Below are 17,318 nucleotides of genomic sequence, written 5' to 3' on the forward strand. Positions count from 1 at the left end.
GTCTTTGAACAAAAAACAATGAGCTAAGAGAGGCTAGAAAGGTCTGTTGTTCGGTGTGTTTGGGGTTGTTTCACTTAAATAAAGGATTTTTTTGATAACGCCGAGTCCAGTTCTGCTTGAAATTTCTTCCTGTTAAAAGGGAGATTTTTTCTTTATGGTCCCAAAGTGATGCTCATTGTGGGAACTGTTGGGTTTCTCTGTAATATTGTAAGGTCTCGACCTCATTACTTACAGTGCCTTGAGATAATGTATGTAAAAAAGAAAGAACCAAAACTTAAATTGCCCTTCATGAAGAAATAAGTTTGCATTTATTGGATAAACCAAACATAGGCAAATTCACACAGTGTAAAGATGTAACATGGGGTGAAAAATAAAAGAAGCGTTTCATTCCAAAATGTCATACTTCCATGCAGAAAAAACATCTGAAATACAGTTTTTATAATACACACCCAGCTGGCAGTTTATTAAGAACACCTATCTTAAACTAATGCCATCCAATGCAATATTATCCTGTAAAAAAACCCTCCTTAATGAAGGCATAATGTTAATAGGACGTCTGTGGTGCTGTGCAACTATACTACATTATATACAGTAGAGCCATTTTCTGTTATTTCTGTTATTTGGCCTTCCCTACGTTTGAATGGAGAGGTCAACATCAACAGTACCACAGTCTGGGGTCTCTTTTTATCTATAATTATTATTCATGTGAATCATCATCTCTAACAGTTTTCACACAAATGGAACATTATCACTTAAACAAAGGAGAAATTATGGTAGGACTGTTTATTAGACCGCATTATTTTAAGATACAGGTACAGTAGCATGTACACCTGAACAAAAGGACAGCAAAGTGTATAATGCAGGTGCATATGCATTCTCAGAAACGTTACTTTAGATAACATGATTTATAATTATTTACCTTCTGGAGATTCCCTGTTAAAACCATTTGATCGGATTCCTGTGACAATGTTTCCATATGGTGTACATATCATTTTGGAACAAAGCCCTTCAAATATATATATATACACATATATATATACATATATATATGTATGTACATATATTTATTTATTTATATATTTTTATACATTCTTTTTACTGTACATTTAAGTCTAATGCTTTGCTTGAAACGGCTTTCAGCATTTATCCTCAATCACATGATAAAAACAAATAAAAAGAAAGAAAAAAAAACAGCGTACAGTATTCAGGATTAATGCTGCATAGTTTCAATTTTGGAATATCAAACATAATTTCTTTGTAAACCAACAGTGTAACCATGTCTATGGGAGATGAAAAATGTATGAAATCTGTCACTTGTCAAAACAGGTCTAAAAATACACATTATTCATCTTTGATGCAAGAATGCTTCACTCATTCGAAACATTCCGGGGATGCAGTTCATGGAAGATACTGAGCGTCATCTCCATCTCGTCTTGACCAGGCGATTTGAGGCGTTGGACAAAAGTAGTAAGTGTGGCAGTTCATATCCCTGCACATATTTTCTTCCAATAGCAGTGGTTACAAACCCACTGGAGAATGTTTTACAGGACCAAGTTCACCAATGTGAACATGAAATGGCAATAAAAAAAATAAAAAAGCTGCATGATGTGTTTGACTGTTGAGGACAGTTTTGAGCACAAATCACACAAATGACAAAAAAACACCCAAAGCAATAAATAACATAAGAATAGAACAGTGAGAGTTTTGGAAATGTTTGAAATAACACTCCTTAATAAGGACAGACAAACAAATATAGAGGTACAGGTTCACTGCAATCTTACAACAGGAAGACAGATTCTGCTTAACCATTAAAAAGGCTGTAGGACAACATTATCCACCCCACCCAGATACCAAACCGTTACATTAAGAACAATTAATAATGGGGAGAGCGGCACACCACTCCATTGTAGAAACTTCCATTAAGGCAACAGCAGACAACATGAAGAGGACAATATGTAGCCTGTGTGGTGAGGCAGAGAGGTGGGCAGGAAGATGGTTTGTAGCAGCTAAAGTAGCTTTTAGGGGGCAACAAAGGACAACAATGTGCTAGTGGCTGTTAGTTTTACACCAGGACTACATCCACGCTAAGCCAGCTCAATTCTAAAATGCTGTGAAAACAGCATACGTCCACGTTAGAATTATTTGGAAAAACATCTCCATCCACACTGAAACGCCAGGGAAACAGCTGATGTTGAGATCTGGATGAGATCCACAGACGGTCTGAGTCTGACCACTTCCAGATGCAGTGATGGCGGACACAAATTCATTCTGTACACTTACATTTTGCAATATGTGTTTTTTCCCCATATTCAGATAGGATATCCACTTAAATGTCAGTCGTAAATGGAAGTATTAATAGAACCAAGCTCATAAATCAGCTGTTTTTGCAGACTTTTGTTTTTCTGAGCATAAACAATGATTTTATTACCATTTGTAAAAGAAAATGACCAAATGGTATTTCCTATTCTGCTCACCTTAAGTCTAAAGTCTCACTAAAATCAGCATTAAAACAGCCTAGTGACAAATTGTGTTGTGTGCCAATACAAAAACAGTCATCACAGAGATTGTTAAAGGTGACCACACAGCCACAGCCTATTAGCCTAAGCTCAGATGTATAAAAAGATTCATCAACTTCACAGACAAGTCAACTGTCATTTTTTGGGGATAAAAAACAATTTGCTTAGTGTGGACAAAGGACCAGAAGAGAGAAAATTCAGCCGGCTTAGTGTGGATATATTCCAGGAGTGACAAGAGGGGACGTAAATTCCTCTATTGTTGATTGACAAGATTATTAAAATCAACTCACTCTGGATTCCTTCTCATTGCTCAGATTTAGAAACACAAGAACTAAAGATCTGCCTTCACCCATTTCAGCTAACACAGATAGAAATAAAGGACAACACAATAATGGGGTTTAAGCATGCTCTCAATTGTTACGGCAACCACGCAAACATTCAGACACAATGACCCTATTTACAGAAGCTCATTTGGAGTGAATAACTTTCAGAGTGCATCAAATCAAAGCTAAATATTAAACCCAACATATTAAATCGTGTCAGAGTACAAAGAACCAATCTGTGGCAACACCAATCATCAAATTTTACGCCATTTCTCACTATAGTACATGTGGGTGTCCTTGCCTTTTTTTACTGGTTGGAATGGAAGTGACAGCAGAGGTGCAGATGGGGAAAATCAGTCAGAAGGAACACAAAGGTAACAGAGTCCTTCGTTATTTTACCTGGGTGTCGTCGGTAGCCTTGTGTATGGCTTAGAGATGCTGCTCGAAGCACATACAAGTCAAGGAACCTGGAGTTTTTGAATGACGTGTCCCTCATTGCTGTTCAGTGGCTCCAATTTCCTAACAAAACAGGAATTTTCATAGTTCTTCATAATCACCGTCATCTCTTTTGATCAATCCTGCTCCTCCGCCGAGAAAGTCCTCCAATTCATCCACTTCTGTTTTCTTGGTTCGGGATTTCTTTTTCTTTTTGTCATCTCCTGCAGCAGCATCTTCTTTTTCCTTTTTCTTGTGCTTGTGTTTCTTCTTGCTTTTGTCATCCTCCTGAAAGTAGAAATGACAAAATTGACTATATTGTATCACACAACCTTACTTATGTATGAATATGAACAACAACGACTTTACCTCTTTCCCTTTCTTCTTCTTCTTTTTCTTTTCTTTAGAGTGTTTGCTTTCTTTCTCTGAAAGAGAAGCAGAAACATCCAGTAGTCCCAGGTGTTAAATAACTGAAGCCAGCAATACTGGATTAAGTCTTAATTAAATATGTGTTAAAATTAAATATTTTAATAGGTCTAAAAAGGGAATGTTCCAAAAATGCATTTAAATACAGGCACCACACTACCACTGTCATTTCTACATATGTATGGAACTATAGTACTAATAATTCTGGATGAGCATCAGATGCAGGTATGCTGTAAAAGCATAATCATAGACTCTTTTGCTTCAGAGCAAATGATTGGTTCAAAAGCCTTAATTAGTTGCGACCCACCAGAGTAAAAATATTTTGAACACCATCACATAGAGACTAAGTAATGATCTCATCAGTGCCAGTGAGCCAATCAGCATGCAGCATGCTCGTACCAAGAGATTGGCTAGCATAACGTTTCACGAACATGTTGTAGAGACATGTTAAGTGAGTGTGCTTTGTGTGTTTTTAAATGATGGACTACAGTGTGTCCCATACTGTGTATAAAAATGTCTAGCAGACCAAATGTGCGGCTCCATTGTATCAGGCCAGATACCAATAAAAGCAAAAAGGAAATTACTGCCAAGACCAGAACACTAGGAGCTTGATAAAACACTGGATGTGCTGTGCATGGAATAAATTTAAGTTGCTCTGAGTTTATCTAGAGAATGGACCGCAGCCATCTTCTTCTCAAGATTCATGTCTGCCTAATGTCACACAGTCTCCTTCATTTACCCTCATCTACGGTTACTGAGAATGGAGAGACAGCATGATAGGGATTGTAACAGGTAACTTTAAAGATAATAGTTTAGCCAAGTTGTACATGGTTGGAACTAAATTTACTGCCACCACAGCGGTTACTTCAGTCGTTTGGTTACTTGAATGTTTGATACCCACTTATTACTTATCGATATCATATTAACAGACAACTTCAAGTTGTGGTAAATAGTTTTATTTTTGTGTAAACCTGCTTCGAGTGGAAAGGTGTTGAAAAAATGTAAATAAAGATTAGCACCATAATGTGTAATGAAATTCCCTTGTTGTTAAAATAGATTTGATAAAACTTGTGTTGAAATCAATCAATCTGTGCTGGTATTGGTAATATTTGTTTTCTTCAGGTCTTGTGAAATGGGGATATTGATTGAGCCGTGTATCATTTAGTGTTGTAGATGTTGATGATGGTTTCACCTGGTGCTCGCACTGCAACACATTTTCCACACTGGTGGAGGCATAACTTTATTAACTACACAGTGGAGCACTGCCACAAAACATGTAAACCAACAAGTTGAACAGAGAATCACTTCTGAATCAAGGAATCGCGACGCCATGATTTGGAATCACATCAAATCATGCATTTCCCAAAGATCCACACCTAAAAAATATAATTAACTACCTCATCTCAAAAGCAGATAATGTATTAAGTTACTCATCAGAACAATAGAAACAGCTCATTTGTGGATACTAATGTGAATCAAGTTTGAATTGAGAATTAGAAGATGCTTCATGACTTACCTTCCTGCTCCTCGCTGCTGTCCTTGGCTGCGGGAGCCTCCTCTTGGATGCCGAGGCCAAACAGGTCAGTTTCGTCCTTTTGTTTAAAGGAGATCACAGTGGGCTTCAGAGGTTCCGGCACTTTGGCTAACTGCATGTCATCATCAGAGAGATCGGACAGAAGCTCATCCCTGACTGGAAATGTATCCTGGGAACAATGGGGCAGTCAAAGATTAACACTCACAAGAGGAAATTATACAGACTTGTGACCTGGCAGTGTGACAGAAATGCAATTTAATCTCTTTACTAACTCTAGTTTGTGTGTCTGTTTGTAGTCTGTCTGGTTTCTATTATGTTGTGGATTTGACTGAATGACTGATTAAATGATGATGATAATTCAAAACTCAGCTCAGCATTTCAGTGGTAAAAAGGGATTTGAACTGAGTGTACCTCATGTTTCTCTTACCTTTGCTGTGTCTGGTGTGTCTGATGCTTCAGACCCAAAGTCGGGGTCATCCATGACGAAAGAGAGCATTTGCTGGGCTACAGGGGCCTCGGGGTCGGTATCAGAGTCCTCGGCTTTGGTTGTGTTTCCCCTCTTCTTGCGCGGGTGTCGGGCCAGCTGCTCTGCTGCTGGGAGTAAAGTGAGGTGGATGGGTGCCGTGGTCTGGCCTCTGGGCTCTGGCGCTTTAGATGTCACCTTTGGTTTTATGATGTGAATCACAGGCCTGAAGAAGAGTGATAATTAATTAACTTTTCACAACAAACCAACAATGCCATCTTGAGCCAGTCTCAGATGGCATTTGACGACAGGCACGGTACAACCTGGACACGTTGCCCATCCAAAACAGGGCCGACATACAGAGATTAATGTCTCTCAAATCAATATAGCGTCTCAGATTAACCTGCATGTCTTTGTTCTGTGAGAAGAAGCCCAGGTACTCGGAGAAAACCCACACAAACACAGACACGGGGAAAACATGCAAACTCCACACAGAGAGCCCCGTCGGCCCTCAGTCGACAGTGCTAGCACCTGAACCACAGCATGCTGCCCATTTTATAACATTGTTACCACTGCGTTGTGGTTGATGACACGATGTTGGTAGTTTCTTCTTGGTTTAAATTTTGGCTCCCAGTGACAAATGTCTTTCATTTTCATCTGCCGGGCTCCAATATGGAAAGCAACCCTCAATACCATAGGATAGACTGTCCACAAAAGATTCTATGACCTGCTTAGTTCTAGTGGTTTAGAGCCACATTGTTCTGAAAAAAGACTTACGCTTTCAGCTCAGGTTCACTGTCCAGGTCGTGGTCCTGTGTAATGGTGTGGGCTGCTGGTACTCCCTGTTCCTCATCACTGGTTAGAGTGATATCCTTACTGGGGGGCAGGGTCTTAGGCTGGGGAAGGCTGGGCTCAGTGTCGTCAGGATCAAGCTCATCCTGGAAACCAGACACCATGGGGTTTCCTCTGTCTTCACCATCACTAGAACAGAGAAAGACCAGTAAATCTGCCTTTTTACCTTTACAAATGAAGAGAGGGATTAATAAGGTGGGATACTGAATCCTGAAATGGAGGAAAACAGGAGTTTTTTGGGGGGGGGGTTAACATTTGTTTGCATCCACAGTGGTGGAGAAAGTATTCACATCGTTTACTTCAGTAAAAGTACTAATACAACACTTGCTTCACAAAATGGAGGACCTGATCATTTGGTCTTTTGTTCCAAAGACAAAGGAACAGACTGGAAAACTCTGATGCCCAGAATGCTTCACTTATCACACCTTGGTGTGAACTCTCCTCCAAGCTCCAGCTGCCATTGGTCACTGTGTGCCCCAGACCCCAGGGGGCCATCAGGCCCATACAACCCCATGCCTCTAACTCTTCCTGCCTCTTACTTCAAGGAGACAACACTCTCCTCTCCAACCTCTCAACGGAGAGGAAAGACCTCTCTTTCTCTTCTGGGAGAAACCACTGCTCTTGGACCCTGACCTCCATGCAGGCCTGCAGAAGCAGACTTCTGCAACTTCCACAGGCAGCGACGCAAGAGCCTGCCAAAGGACCAACCAAGGCTGGAAAGTCTGGTTTAACATCAGTGGCAAACACAAAGTCTGGTGAACTGATCAAGCTCAGGAACCACCAAGTAGAGTTAGTGTTGAGCATCTAACTCTGTGGAGGACACAAAAAGGACACTGAAACCCACACAGCACGACTGCTGCATCTTTCTGGACACACAAACAGCATCCCAAAAGGACTATTCTTCTTCTTTTCCATGGACTTGGTAACGTAACTTGGGCATACATCATAGCATAACACAACACGGCTAAACATAGGAATGTTTAACCTTAAAAGTGTACTGTATTGATTTGTGTCAATGTGTTCACTTAATTTTGTTGTTATAACTATCAATAAATTATTTGGATGTTAGGACCCTGTGACTAACCCTCTCTTAACCTGAAACCCATTTGTCCTGCAACAAATGGCCTTAGCAAAGAAGCACAGCATGTGGCCGAGCCGACACCTCTGATGACGCCATTTTGTAGTTTCTTTGTTCACCGCCATCTTGTTTGTAGTACTTCTTAGACCTTTGACCTTTACAGCCAGCCACAGACACACACACGCGCGCGCGCGCGCACACACACACACACACACACACACACACACACACACACACACACACACACACACACACACACACACACACACACACACACACACACACACACACACACACACACACACACACACACACAATCTCAGATTTGTATATATTTCGTTTGTTAGATTAGATATTGTTGTTTCAACTTGTCTTTTAAATAAATGTTATTAAATATGCAGTCTGGTGTATTTAATGTTGCATAAGTGTGAGTATTGCCAACCTCTGACCGGTAGAACTCCAAATCCTTCAACCTCTGCTAACTACCAAGGTGGTGATTCTGGTGGTAATTATTAATTTATTTATCAATCAGAATTCCAAATTGATAGTTAGCATATTGTAAATGACACTAAATCAATTGATTGGCTATCATTTCCCTTCCTTTGAAGGGTGGTGCCCCGAGGAACTTTGATATTAATCATAGTTATTATTTAATATTAACATTTTTAATATTCATATTTTATTATTTTGATAGTCATAACTGATCAATTATATTGCTTAGACAAATGGTATTTTCATCAATGTCCAGGCACAACAACACTGTAAAGGTTACAAGTACTACTCTATTACTCTGCTACAAGTAAAAGTACTGCATTAAAAATGTAAACTAAGCAAGGATTACAACAAAATGTAAGTTTTCAAATTGCTCTAGACAGAAATATTAATATATTTTCATTATTAATCAATATGCTGATTATTTTCTCCATTAATTAATTGATTTTTTTGTTTAAAACTATAAAAAAAATAGTGAGAAATGTCATCAAGTTCTCTAAACAACTATCAAAATAGTTGATCAATAACAGTAGGTGGGCGACTTACACACACACTCAGCCCACACGACCTGGGAAAGAGTGTGTGTGTGTTATTTTGTTTGTTTGTCTGTAGGCTGAGCAAGAGTGACAGGTAGTGAAGCAAATGTACATTGTATGATAGTAATCAGGTTTCCTATCATGGTGTGACGTAAAAATATACTACTATACTACTAAGTAATAGATACTATATATAAATAATGCCTTTTTTGCTATCCATATGAAGGTTAATTTTTTAGATTTAGAAGGTGAAATGGACAAATTCATCCTTTCTGAGGATAAGCTATAAACAAGCATCGCACCTGTCACTGTCCACAGCTGGGGCTGGTGCAGGTTGAGGGACCTTGGTCTTCGAGGGCAGGCTGTCCTCCAAGAAACTCTTGTCCAGTCCCTCATCTGGCACAAAATCATCCACACTGTGAACCTTGATAGGACATACTGGTGCAGCAGGGTCCTCTGAGGGAAATTATAAAATAATTCAAATCTGCAAGTTAACATTAAAAAGATCCCATCACAGCTCCCCACTTTTTTTAAACAACTTTTTAAAATGTAACAGAAGTGTAGGATCAATCATGAGACTTGTTGAAGGGGATTCTCTGATGCCAGCATTTAGTAACAGCTCTCTTACATGTAACAAACAAATCTTCAGGAGGTAGATATCAGATATAAACAAACCTTGAAAAATAACACAAAGATACAGAGAGAAAATTTACCCATCAATATTAAAGCGCAGAATCACAATATTAAACATCTCTTTCCAAAAAATTTTATCAATTATTTCAATCGCGGCACATATTTCCTCTCTGCTGGTTGGATTGTCAACAAATGACTGTTGACTGTGTTAGCAATGAAAGGAGGAGACTCACCTGATGCAGGAACAGGAGCATCGGTAGCAGGTGATGAGCCAAACCAGCGGGAGATGAAGCCGCGTTTCTGAGGGGGCAATGCTCCAGATGCCGCTGAGGACTGATGGTGTTCCGGAGACTGGGCCGATGGCTTCAACTCGTCAGTAGGTGAAGCTGCCAAGCTAACCGCTGCCACAGGAGGTGGAGGGGAGGACATCGACACAGATGGTGACTGTGGGAGCAGCTGGGAGGGGATGGGGGGCTGAGGGGTGCTGGGACTGGAGCTGCCCGTGGAAGCCCCACTGGGAGGGACGATGGGGGACTGGGACCCTGAGGAAGAACCGTTGGCTGGACCAGGAGAGCCATAGTTCTTACTGCGAGTCTCCAAGTTCTCAAGGAAACTGTAGAAATCAAAAAAGGACCGTTTCATAAACACATTCACCAGCAATAATATCTGTGGCTAAGAATACAGGACAGCAGTGTAGTGTAATGTCACTCAAGATTCAGTAAATATCACCATGAATATTTCTACTTCTACTGTTAAACATATAACATGAAGGAAATTTAACATTTGGAAGCTGGGTAGAAGTCCATATGGTGTTCCCAGCAGTATGGAGCCATGAGTGCTTACCAGAAAAATTTACTAACTGGTGTGCACCACAAACTGGACTATCAGGCTGTTGTTCATGTCCCTCTAGGGGCTATGAGCTGGTTGGTTTAGAAAAAGCAAACAAACAAACAGAAAGTACATCTCATAGTTTTGATCCTCAGTCTCTTGCTGGACACAGAGCTCCTCCAGGGTGGCGTCCATGTCCAGCTGGTTGGTCTCCAGCTGCCTCAGCAGGGTCTCTCTCTGCACACACACATACACACGCCTGGCATGAATAATTTGGCACAGAGCTGAGATGCATCCTTCATAGTCCCAATGTATACAAAGCAGGTCAAGCTATAGCCATCCATATTGTGTGCTAATGACAACAATTGAGAAACAAAAGACAAACATACCTGTAGCTGCAAGAAGGGAATGTTGAAAAATCTGTGCAGATATTTCAAGCCAAACCCGTTCTTCATAGAGGACTCGGCATAGTGGATGTAAGATGAACCCATGGGTCTGTAAATCAAAAGTATCTACTAGTTATCTCAACATCAAATACATCTATATAGATTAGAAAACTAGGTGACGTCTCTAATCTATACAGTTTATTTGTACAGTATGTTGCATAATTGTGTGTGTGTGTGTGTGTTGTTGGGGTGGGGTTAAATGGTAAATTGACAAATTTTCTAGTTCTTTTGACCACTCAAAACGCTTTATAGTCACATTCACTCATTCACACACATGTCAAATGCTGTGCAGTTACCAAAGCACCCCCACCCTGAAAACAGCTACTTGATCAAAGATCCCGCTTCACCTGGCAGTAACATCCGTCGTGAGACCCTGTTTTCACCTGGCAGTAACATCTGACCTGAGTGATCCAATCGCAAGTGGACAGCTCTCAGTCTGCTGTTCTCACCTGGCAGCAGAATGTCTCCACATGCGACCACTTTTGATCTGATATCACTAATTCTAATCACTGCTATTAGAATGTGGACACATGTGGCTTAAACCACCTCTGAATGTGTTTTTTGAGATCCGATTTCAACACGTCCTCAATGCATCCTAAGAGTTTTTTCATCTGTATTTAGAGCTTTCCACTTGTGAGTGGATCACTCAGATCGGATGTTACTGCCACGTGAAAACGGGGTCAAAGAGAGAAGAGTTCACAGGCCAGAAAACCAAAAACAATGAGGTAAAGCTCTGCAAAGCTGAGGGGAACTACTCAGAGGATCTGACATATTATTAAAACCACCATTGGCACAGTCTGCAGCTCAGCAGCCGCATAAAGTAGGTGGTAGTGTGCCTTGTGGCACAGAAGCCCTTCTGTTGATTTGGACTTGACGGGATGACAACAAGAATCGCAGAATATATGGAAGGGCTGGATTAATGTGTTTCCTCTTCTCGATTATCAAACATATTTCTTCAAATTCAACTCCTTTTCTCCATGTTGCTGTCATTTTCTAAAACTATTGGAAATTGTATTGTAATGCAGTACTGTCATTTGCTGTCGGAGCCGGTAGGGAAAACATACAACACCACGACAGAACCGTCATGCAGGTTGCAAAAATGTTAAAATTCATAGACCATCTTTGAATCAGATTCCTTTGCTGTACCAGGTCTGAGAAACTTCCACATTAACCATCAGTGAGTTGTATTTTCCATCCCTAAAAAAAAAGAGCTGAAAGCTGCCTCTCTACCTGTTCAATCCAGCAATCAGGTCCCGTATATCATCAGGGAGGATGACGCGATGCTCGCCCATGTCCCTGTGGTTTCCCAAGACACACACCGGCACATGGGTGGGTACTTTGGGTAGCTCCCTCAGGATGTAGTTAAATGTCCTGCAATTGACAAATATCAATACATTGATCTGTGGGGTGAGGGACGAAAACTTGAATGAAAATAAAATACATACAATGTAGGTTGGGATGGAAAGATTTTAAATAAATTCCCTAAATATAACTTGTATTCTATGTTTTCCAAGACACACACATCTGATAGGAGTCAAAGGAATTCTACGCTATTACGAAAGAAAAACACAAAAAAAATGCAACAGAAGCTGTAATGTTTCCGAAAATAAATTGGTCTTAAGGTACATTACAGTGGAGCAAGGAAAATGTTTACACAAGTTTAAGGTGTAGTTAGTTGTGAACTGTTCACTGAGAGATTATATACCAGTTTGAGGAGAATTTTTGTGGAAAACAGAAAATATATTATTAGGGCCCGAGCGCCGACCAGCTGGAGGCTGGCGAAGGCCCTCTTGTATTTGTAAGGATTATTATTAGGGCCCGAGCGCCGACCAGCAGGAGGCTGGCGAAGGCCCTCTTGTACTTGTAAGGATTATTATTAGGGGTCCAAGCCCAAGGGGGCTGGGAACCCCCTATAACTCCCATATCATACATCGCACATTTATAAACCTTATATCCACGCGTTCCCTGAATGGAGCTGAATGTCCTGAGATAGGCCACACCCATTTGCGCCTAGACTTCTTGAGTGATCGCCAGGGGCTGGGTGACACCAGAGCCTGGACCCCGTCATACACTGCTTACAGTTCTAATCTTCATAACTATATATACCTATATAAGTGTAAGAACCAGTAAACATACAGTATGTGCTGAGCTACTAAAAATGTTTCTGAATATATATCAAAATACATTTTCATGAATACATAGTGAAACAAATACAATTGAAAACACATTGGTGCATGTCCCCTGGGAAAGAGTTTTAAAGGATCTAGTCTCATTCCCTCAGGATGCCCAAAAATAGGAACACTGAAATGTCTTTTAAGGATTTTGCCTTTAAAGCTGAACAGAATCCACCACTGGAGGCTCTAAGCCTCACAGCCACTGAAACCTAATCTGTCCATGCATATTGTAACATTATAGTTAAGTGATGAGACAATGCTGTTACGACAGTTAAGACCAACAACTCTTACCACTGCTTGGTAATGTCAAACATCAAGATGACTCCATTGCAGTTCTTGTACACATCCAGGAACTCTGCATCCAGGGCCACCTCATCAGACTACAACACACATTTTCTTATTATTCATCTTGATTAATCACATAATATGTAAAAAAAAAAAATTTTAAAAAAGGGAAACATTATACTATTGTTTTGACAAATTATATTTTTGATTATTTACATCCAATAAGACCTCTTTGGTTAATTTCATTTCTGACCCACATACTTAAAGTGAGCTTTTTCCCCTGAACACATGACTGTCATGTGATAGTCACCTCTTGGGGCTCATTCTCCAGTTTCAAATTGTCTCCACGCCTTTTGCCTTTTCCTGAAAGATCAAGAAATGAGGAGTGTCACATTTAAATGAGCCTATGATGAGGAAGGGAAAAAAACATCACAATCTACATCTTAGTTTGTTACTTTATGACGAGTTAGGCAAGCAGAGCAGCGCAGGTTCTTTTCATCTGGAAAAGCATCTTCCAGCTTAATTCCAACACAATTTATCCTCAAACTTATCACTGCTGGCTCACACTGTGCAGATACTCAGGCTCTCTATGCACAGCGCAAAAAAAGAAAAAAGACAAACTGTGACATGTAGCCACGCAGCAAGCCTGGGAAAAGCCAAACCCTGACAATATTGACTTTCAGATAAGAGTGGAAAAGGTCAGTGCAAGCCCACAGCACACAATCAAGTTACGTTTCTACCCACTAAAGTGGCGCTCACCTACACCTTCAGGAAGAGGATATTTTTGGCCTGAGATGAGTGCAAGAGAGTTGCAAAAACAAAACAAAAAAACAGACATCAACACTAGAGGACAGACAAAAAGACAAGCAACTATGCATCTATTTGATGTTCTTAAACTACTGAAGAAGGCCAACAAGAAAAAAAGTTAAACTTGTTAAAGCGAGGTCAACCTCAGTAGAATGTCAAGTGTCTCAACACTCACCTTTGTCGACCACGTCCCAAACCTCAACCTTGACCACATCGTCAGTAGCTGAGAGGAACAGAGAAACAGGGTGTTTTCAATATTTATGTTCCTGGGCCAAAGATTGAAAGCACTGAAACACAGAGGTTGTTAAGTGGCACTCATATGGACCTAGTAAAAAAAACTCTTCAAGAGGAAGTGTTGGGAAAAGGTTTTGCTTGGTATGGAAGTACTAATACAAATACACACCTACTCTAAAAATAGATTAGGTGAAGCTAAATCCAAAATACACTCGTTTTGTTTTTTTTTACCTTGATATGGAGCCACTGAAATAAATTGCCAAGGCACAGACAGCAGATGTCAAATATAAACCAGAATAGAAACATAACCAAAGCAATGTTGAGGAGATACAACATGCCATGTTCAACATGTTACAACTTACTTTTGTAATTCCAATGGATGCTTGTGGCTTGGATCTCCTGAGTGGGTATGTAATCCTCCACAAACTTTTTGCCCTGCAGTCGATGCCATAAAGTACTCTTTCCAGTGTTTCTATCTCCCCGGATGACTATTTTCACTTGGAGTGGGAGAGATATTTTTTTACATTAATTAATCATTTTGATAGAAGACAATTTAGACTGCAGAAGCCTGTTCACCTGATTGGCTGGATAACTTACTATTATACTGAACCCCTTTGGCAAAGCGCCTCTGCAGACTTTGGTTCATCGACTGCATGCCAGATGGAATATTCTTGTCCCGGAGCTGGCCTGGCTCAGATCCCACCAGCTTCTTTAGTGCTGAAAACATCTTCACGAGGCTTCACGAGCTTGTACAGAAACGAGTACAGCGGGACTCTGACTGACAATTTGTCACACAGCGACTGAGGGTGAAGAGTACCAGCGTGTCCTGATGGCTGAGGAATTTAAGGGACCATGCTTAGAAGCAAATGTGATGCCAAATTTCTAAATATTAACTTAAACCTGAATGAATGTTTTTGCTTGCCAGTCAGCGGTTGAGGTAACTACCCTGTTGTTTAGAGCATCATCTGTAAAAAAACAAAAAACAACAACACAGGAATACAGAAGTTATAGATGGGAATTCAGTCATTCATCCCCTTTCAGTGCGTAGGCACGAAAAAATACATGGATTTGTCAAACACGTAAGCCTACAAAATGATCATGTCTTAATCAGACAGTGTGACAGAAATGTACAGCCAGATCTGGTAAAGTCAAGGGAAAGAATTGTTTTACCCTTGTATCATATATACTGGTAATTTCAGTTAATAAATATGAAGAAAGGCTGATTCTCTAAGATGTAAATCACTACATCTCTGTTGCACAGAGCTAAGCATCAATTTTTCTGCTAAATAATTATTGGTTGGAAAAAGCCAGAGATTAAATTTACTCATCCTGCTTCTCGGACTCTGAATATATTTCCATGGATGGAACTATTATTCATTAGATGCAAACACTTAATTATACTAAAGAAAAACTGTTTTGGATCATTAACCAGGCAAAGAAGGCATTAGGAGAGGTCAACTTTTGGACCCCAACAATATTTTCAATAATATTCTCATATCAATCAAAAAGAGAAAAAACTTCTACACTGAAGGATTAACAGAAAGTCGTTTGTCTGAGTTTTCATGAGTTTCTGAAGCATGGGGCATTGGCACAAACGGATGCTTACTTTTAAGGATGTAGGATAGGAATTAGCGACTGGCTCAAGTGATTATAAGTGTATATTAGAGCCGCGTAAGTTATCAGAGCATGTCTCTGTAAAATCCTAATGGGAGTTGTCAAAGTGCCACAGGAGGTGCTATTAGATATCTATAGTTCAGACACATAGGTCCATATCAGTAAAGAATAGAAAATAGTATTTATATACAATAAATTATCTGCAGTTAACATTATCTTCACATTGTGTGTGTCTGCTCAGCTAATAGAGAAAACAGATGAAATTCAAAGCCGAATGCTATACTGCAATAACAACACTGTGAAATGACCCTTTAACGTTATCCAGCTAGCATTAGCTGCGCATGCTATCAGTGCCTTTAAACGGGGTTATTATAGACATTTATAGGTAATAATGGGTAAAATGATAACACCAAATACGCTGATGGGTATGCCAAGGTCAACACAGACTTCTAACAGTGATGAGGTGGCCCGCTTAGTTACCTACCCTGTTTAATAGATAACGTCATCCAATGGCTCTCTTTTAGCTAGCTGCACAACCGATATTAGCTTAGCTCCACCTCTCTACGCTCAGTAACATTTAACGACAGCTAGACTGTATCTCTTCTTCCGGGTGGCATCATCGACAGATACTCACGTCTATTTAATGAGATATAAAGTTCCAACATCTTTTTCTCCGAGCATCTGTCAGAACTCCATCCACACAGAGAAATAGCAGCGACATTCCTTTGCAAAATGCAGCTGCCGACCTGGCGTGAGACGTCAGACAAAAACGTTTCACTTCCGTTGAAACTTTCAAATTAAGGCTTATGTTTCAGAATTAAGTAAAGAACTGTAAAAATACCCACATGAAAAATCTGAAAATGTGTGTGTGTGTGTGTGTGTGTGTGTGTGTGCGTGCGCGCTCACGTGCGTGAGTGTGTGTGTGTGTGTGTGAACTAACATATTTTCTATCTCATGTTATTGACAATTTCAGGTTTTAGTTTCTCCTGGGTTCAGCTGTGTTCACCAGGACAATACAATATAAATTAATCTAGTTTTGTTTTGATCAAATTCCACCAATCCGCTCAGGAGGTGAAGTTTCTGAGTACAAAAATGAACTTTTAGCCTCAGCTGTTTGGCCAACAAAAAATATAAATTTGAATATCTCTAGCTATAATCAACACTGCAGAACTACTACTAACTAAATCTCATGATTAGATTAGTTTCTCTACATTTGAAAAAATTCACAGCAACATACAGTATGTCCTTGAAAACAATGTCAATGTTAGTCAGGATAATCCACAGTCATCAGTGTGAACAGATTCCAAAAGGCTACCAACTCGGCATGAAGTACTTGTGAAAGGGGAGGCAGCAAAAAATCCTATAGTGGTATCAGAGAAATATCTAAAAACGGGCACATAATACTCAAATTACTGCAGTACAAGTGTGAAAAGTAATCTTTTTGTTTTGGTAATTTATTAAGAGCAGCTTAAGTCTGCCATTGTCAACTGTTGGACACTGAGTACCTCTATTGCTAAATCTAAGCCTGAGACTTCAAATTTACCAAAGTTTAGTTTCTTGTATTTGCTGTTATTTGGTTTGTGTTTTTTATCGTTGAATTGCAAGTTGCGCTTCTCAAATCTGTCCTTGCACTTCTCAGTTT

The 17,318-nt window shown here is 39.9% G+C and overlaps 1 protein-coding gene across 3 annotated transcripts; it reads right to left on the reverse strand.

Annotated features, from left to right (window-relative positions):
• Positions 1 to 279: 279 nt before the first annotated feature.
• On the reverse strand, positions 280 to 16,444 carry rabl6b (RAB, member RAS oncogene family-like 6b). 3 transcript variants are annotated; one of them, XM_035638846.2, is made up of 17 exons: positions 16,311 to 16,444; positions 14,660 to 15,027; positions 14,425 to 14,559; positions 14,004 to 14,051; positions 13,781 to 13,810; positions 13,332 to 13,384; positions 13,028 to 13,116; positions 11,793 to 11,933; positions 10,506 to 10,611; positions 10,250 to 10,353; positions 9,522 to 9,901; positions 8,958 to 9,111; positions 6,475 to 6,678; positions 5,662 to 5,923; positions 5,217 to 5,403; positions 3,644 to 3,699; positions 280 to 3,562 (listed from the first exon to the last, which is right to left on the reverse strand). In XM_035638846.2, exons 2-17 carry the CDS (start codon positions 14,787 to 14,789, stop codon positions 3,377 to 3,379), a joined length of 2,265 nt encoding a protein of 754 aa, XP_035494739.1. In that variant the 5' UTR covers positions 14,790 to 15,027; positions 16,311 to 16,444; the 3' UTR covers positions 280 to 3,376. The 3 variants fall into 3 exon arrangements, with proteins under 3 accessions (XP_035494739.1, XP_035494738.1, XP_035494740.1); XM_035638845.2 differs by lacking the exon at positions 16,311 to 16,444 and adding an exon at positions 16,161 to 16,296; XM_035638847.2 differs by lacking the exon at positions 13,781 to 13,810.
• Positions 16,445 to 17,318: the final 874 nt, after the last annotated feature.

Source organism: Scophthalmus maximus, chromosome 19, assembly GCF_022379125.1.
Source record: "Scophthalmus maximus strain ysfricsl-2021 chromosome 19, ASM2237912v1, whole genome shotgun sequence".
Lineage (NCBI taxonomy): Eukaryota > Metazoa > Chordata > Actinopteri > Pleuronectiformes > Scophthalmidae > Scophthalmus > Scophthalmus maximus.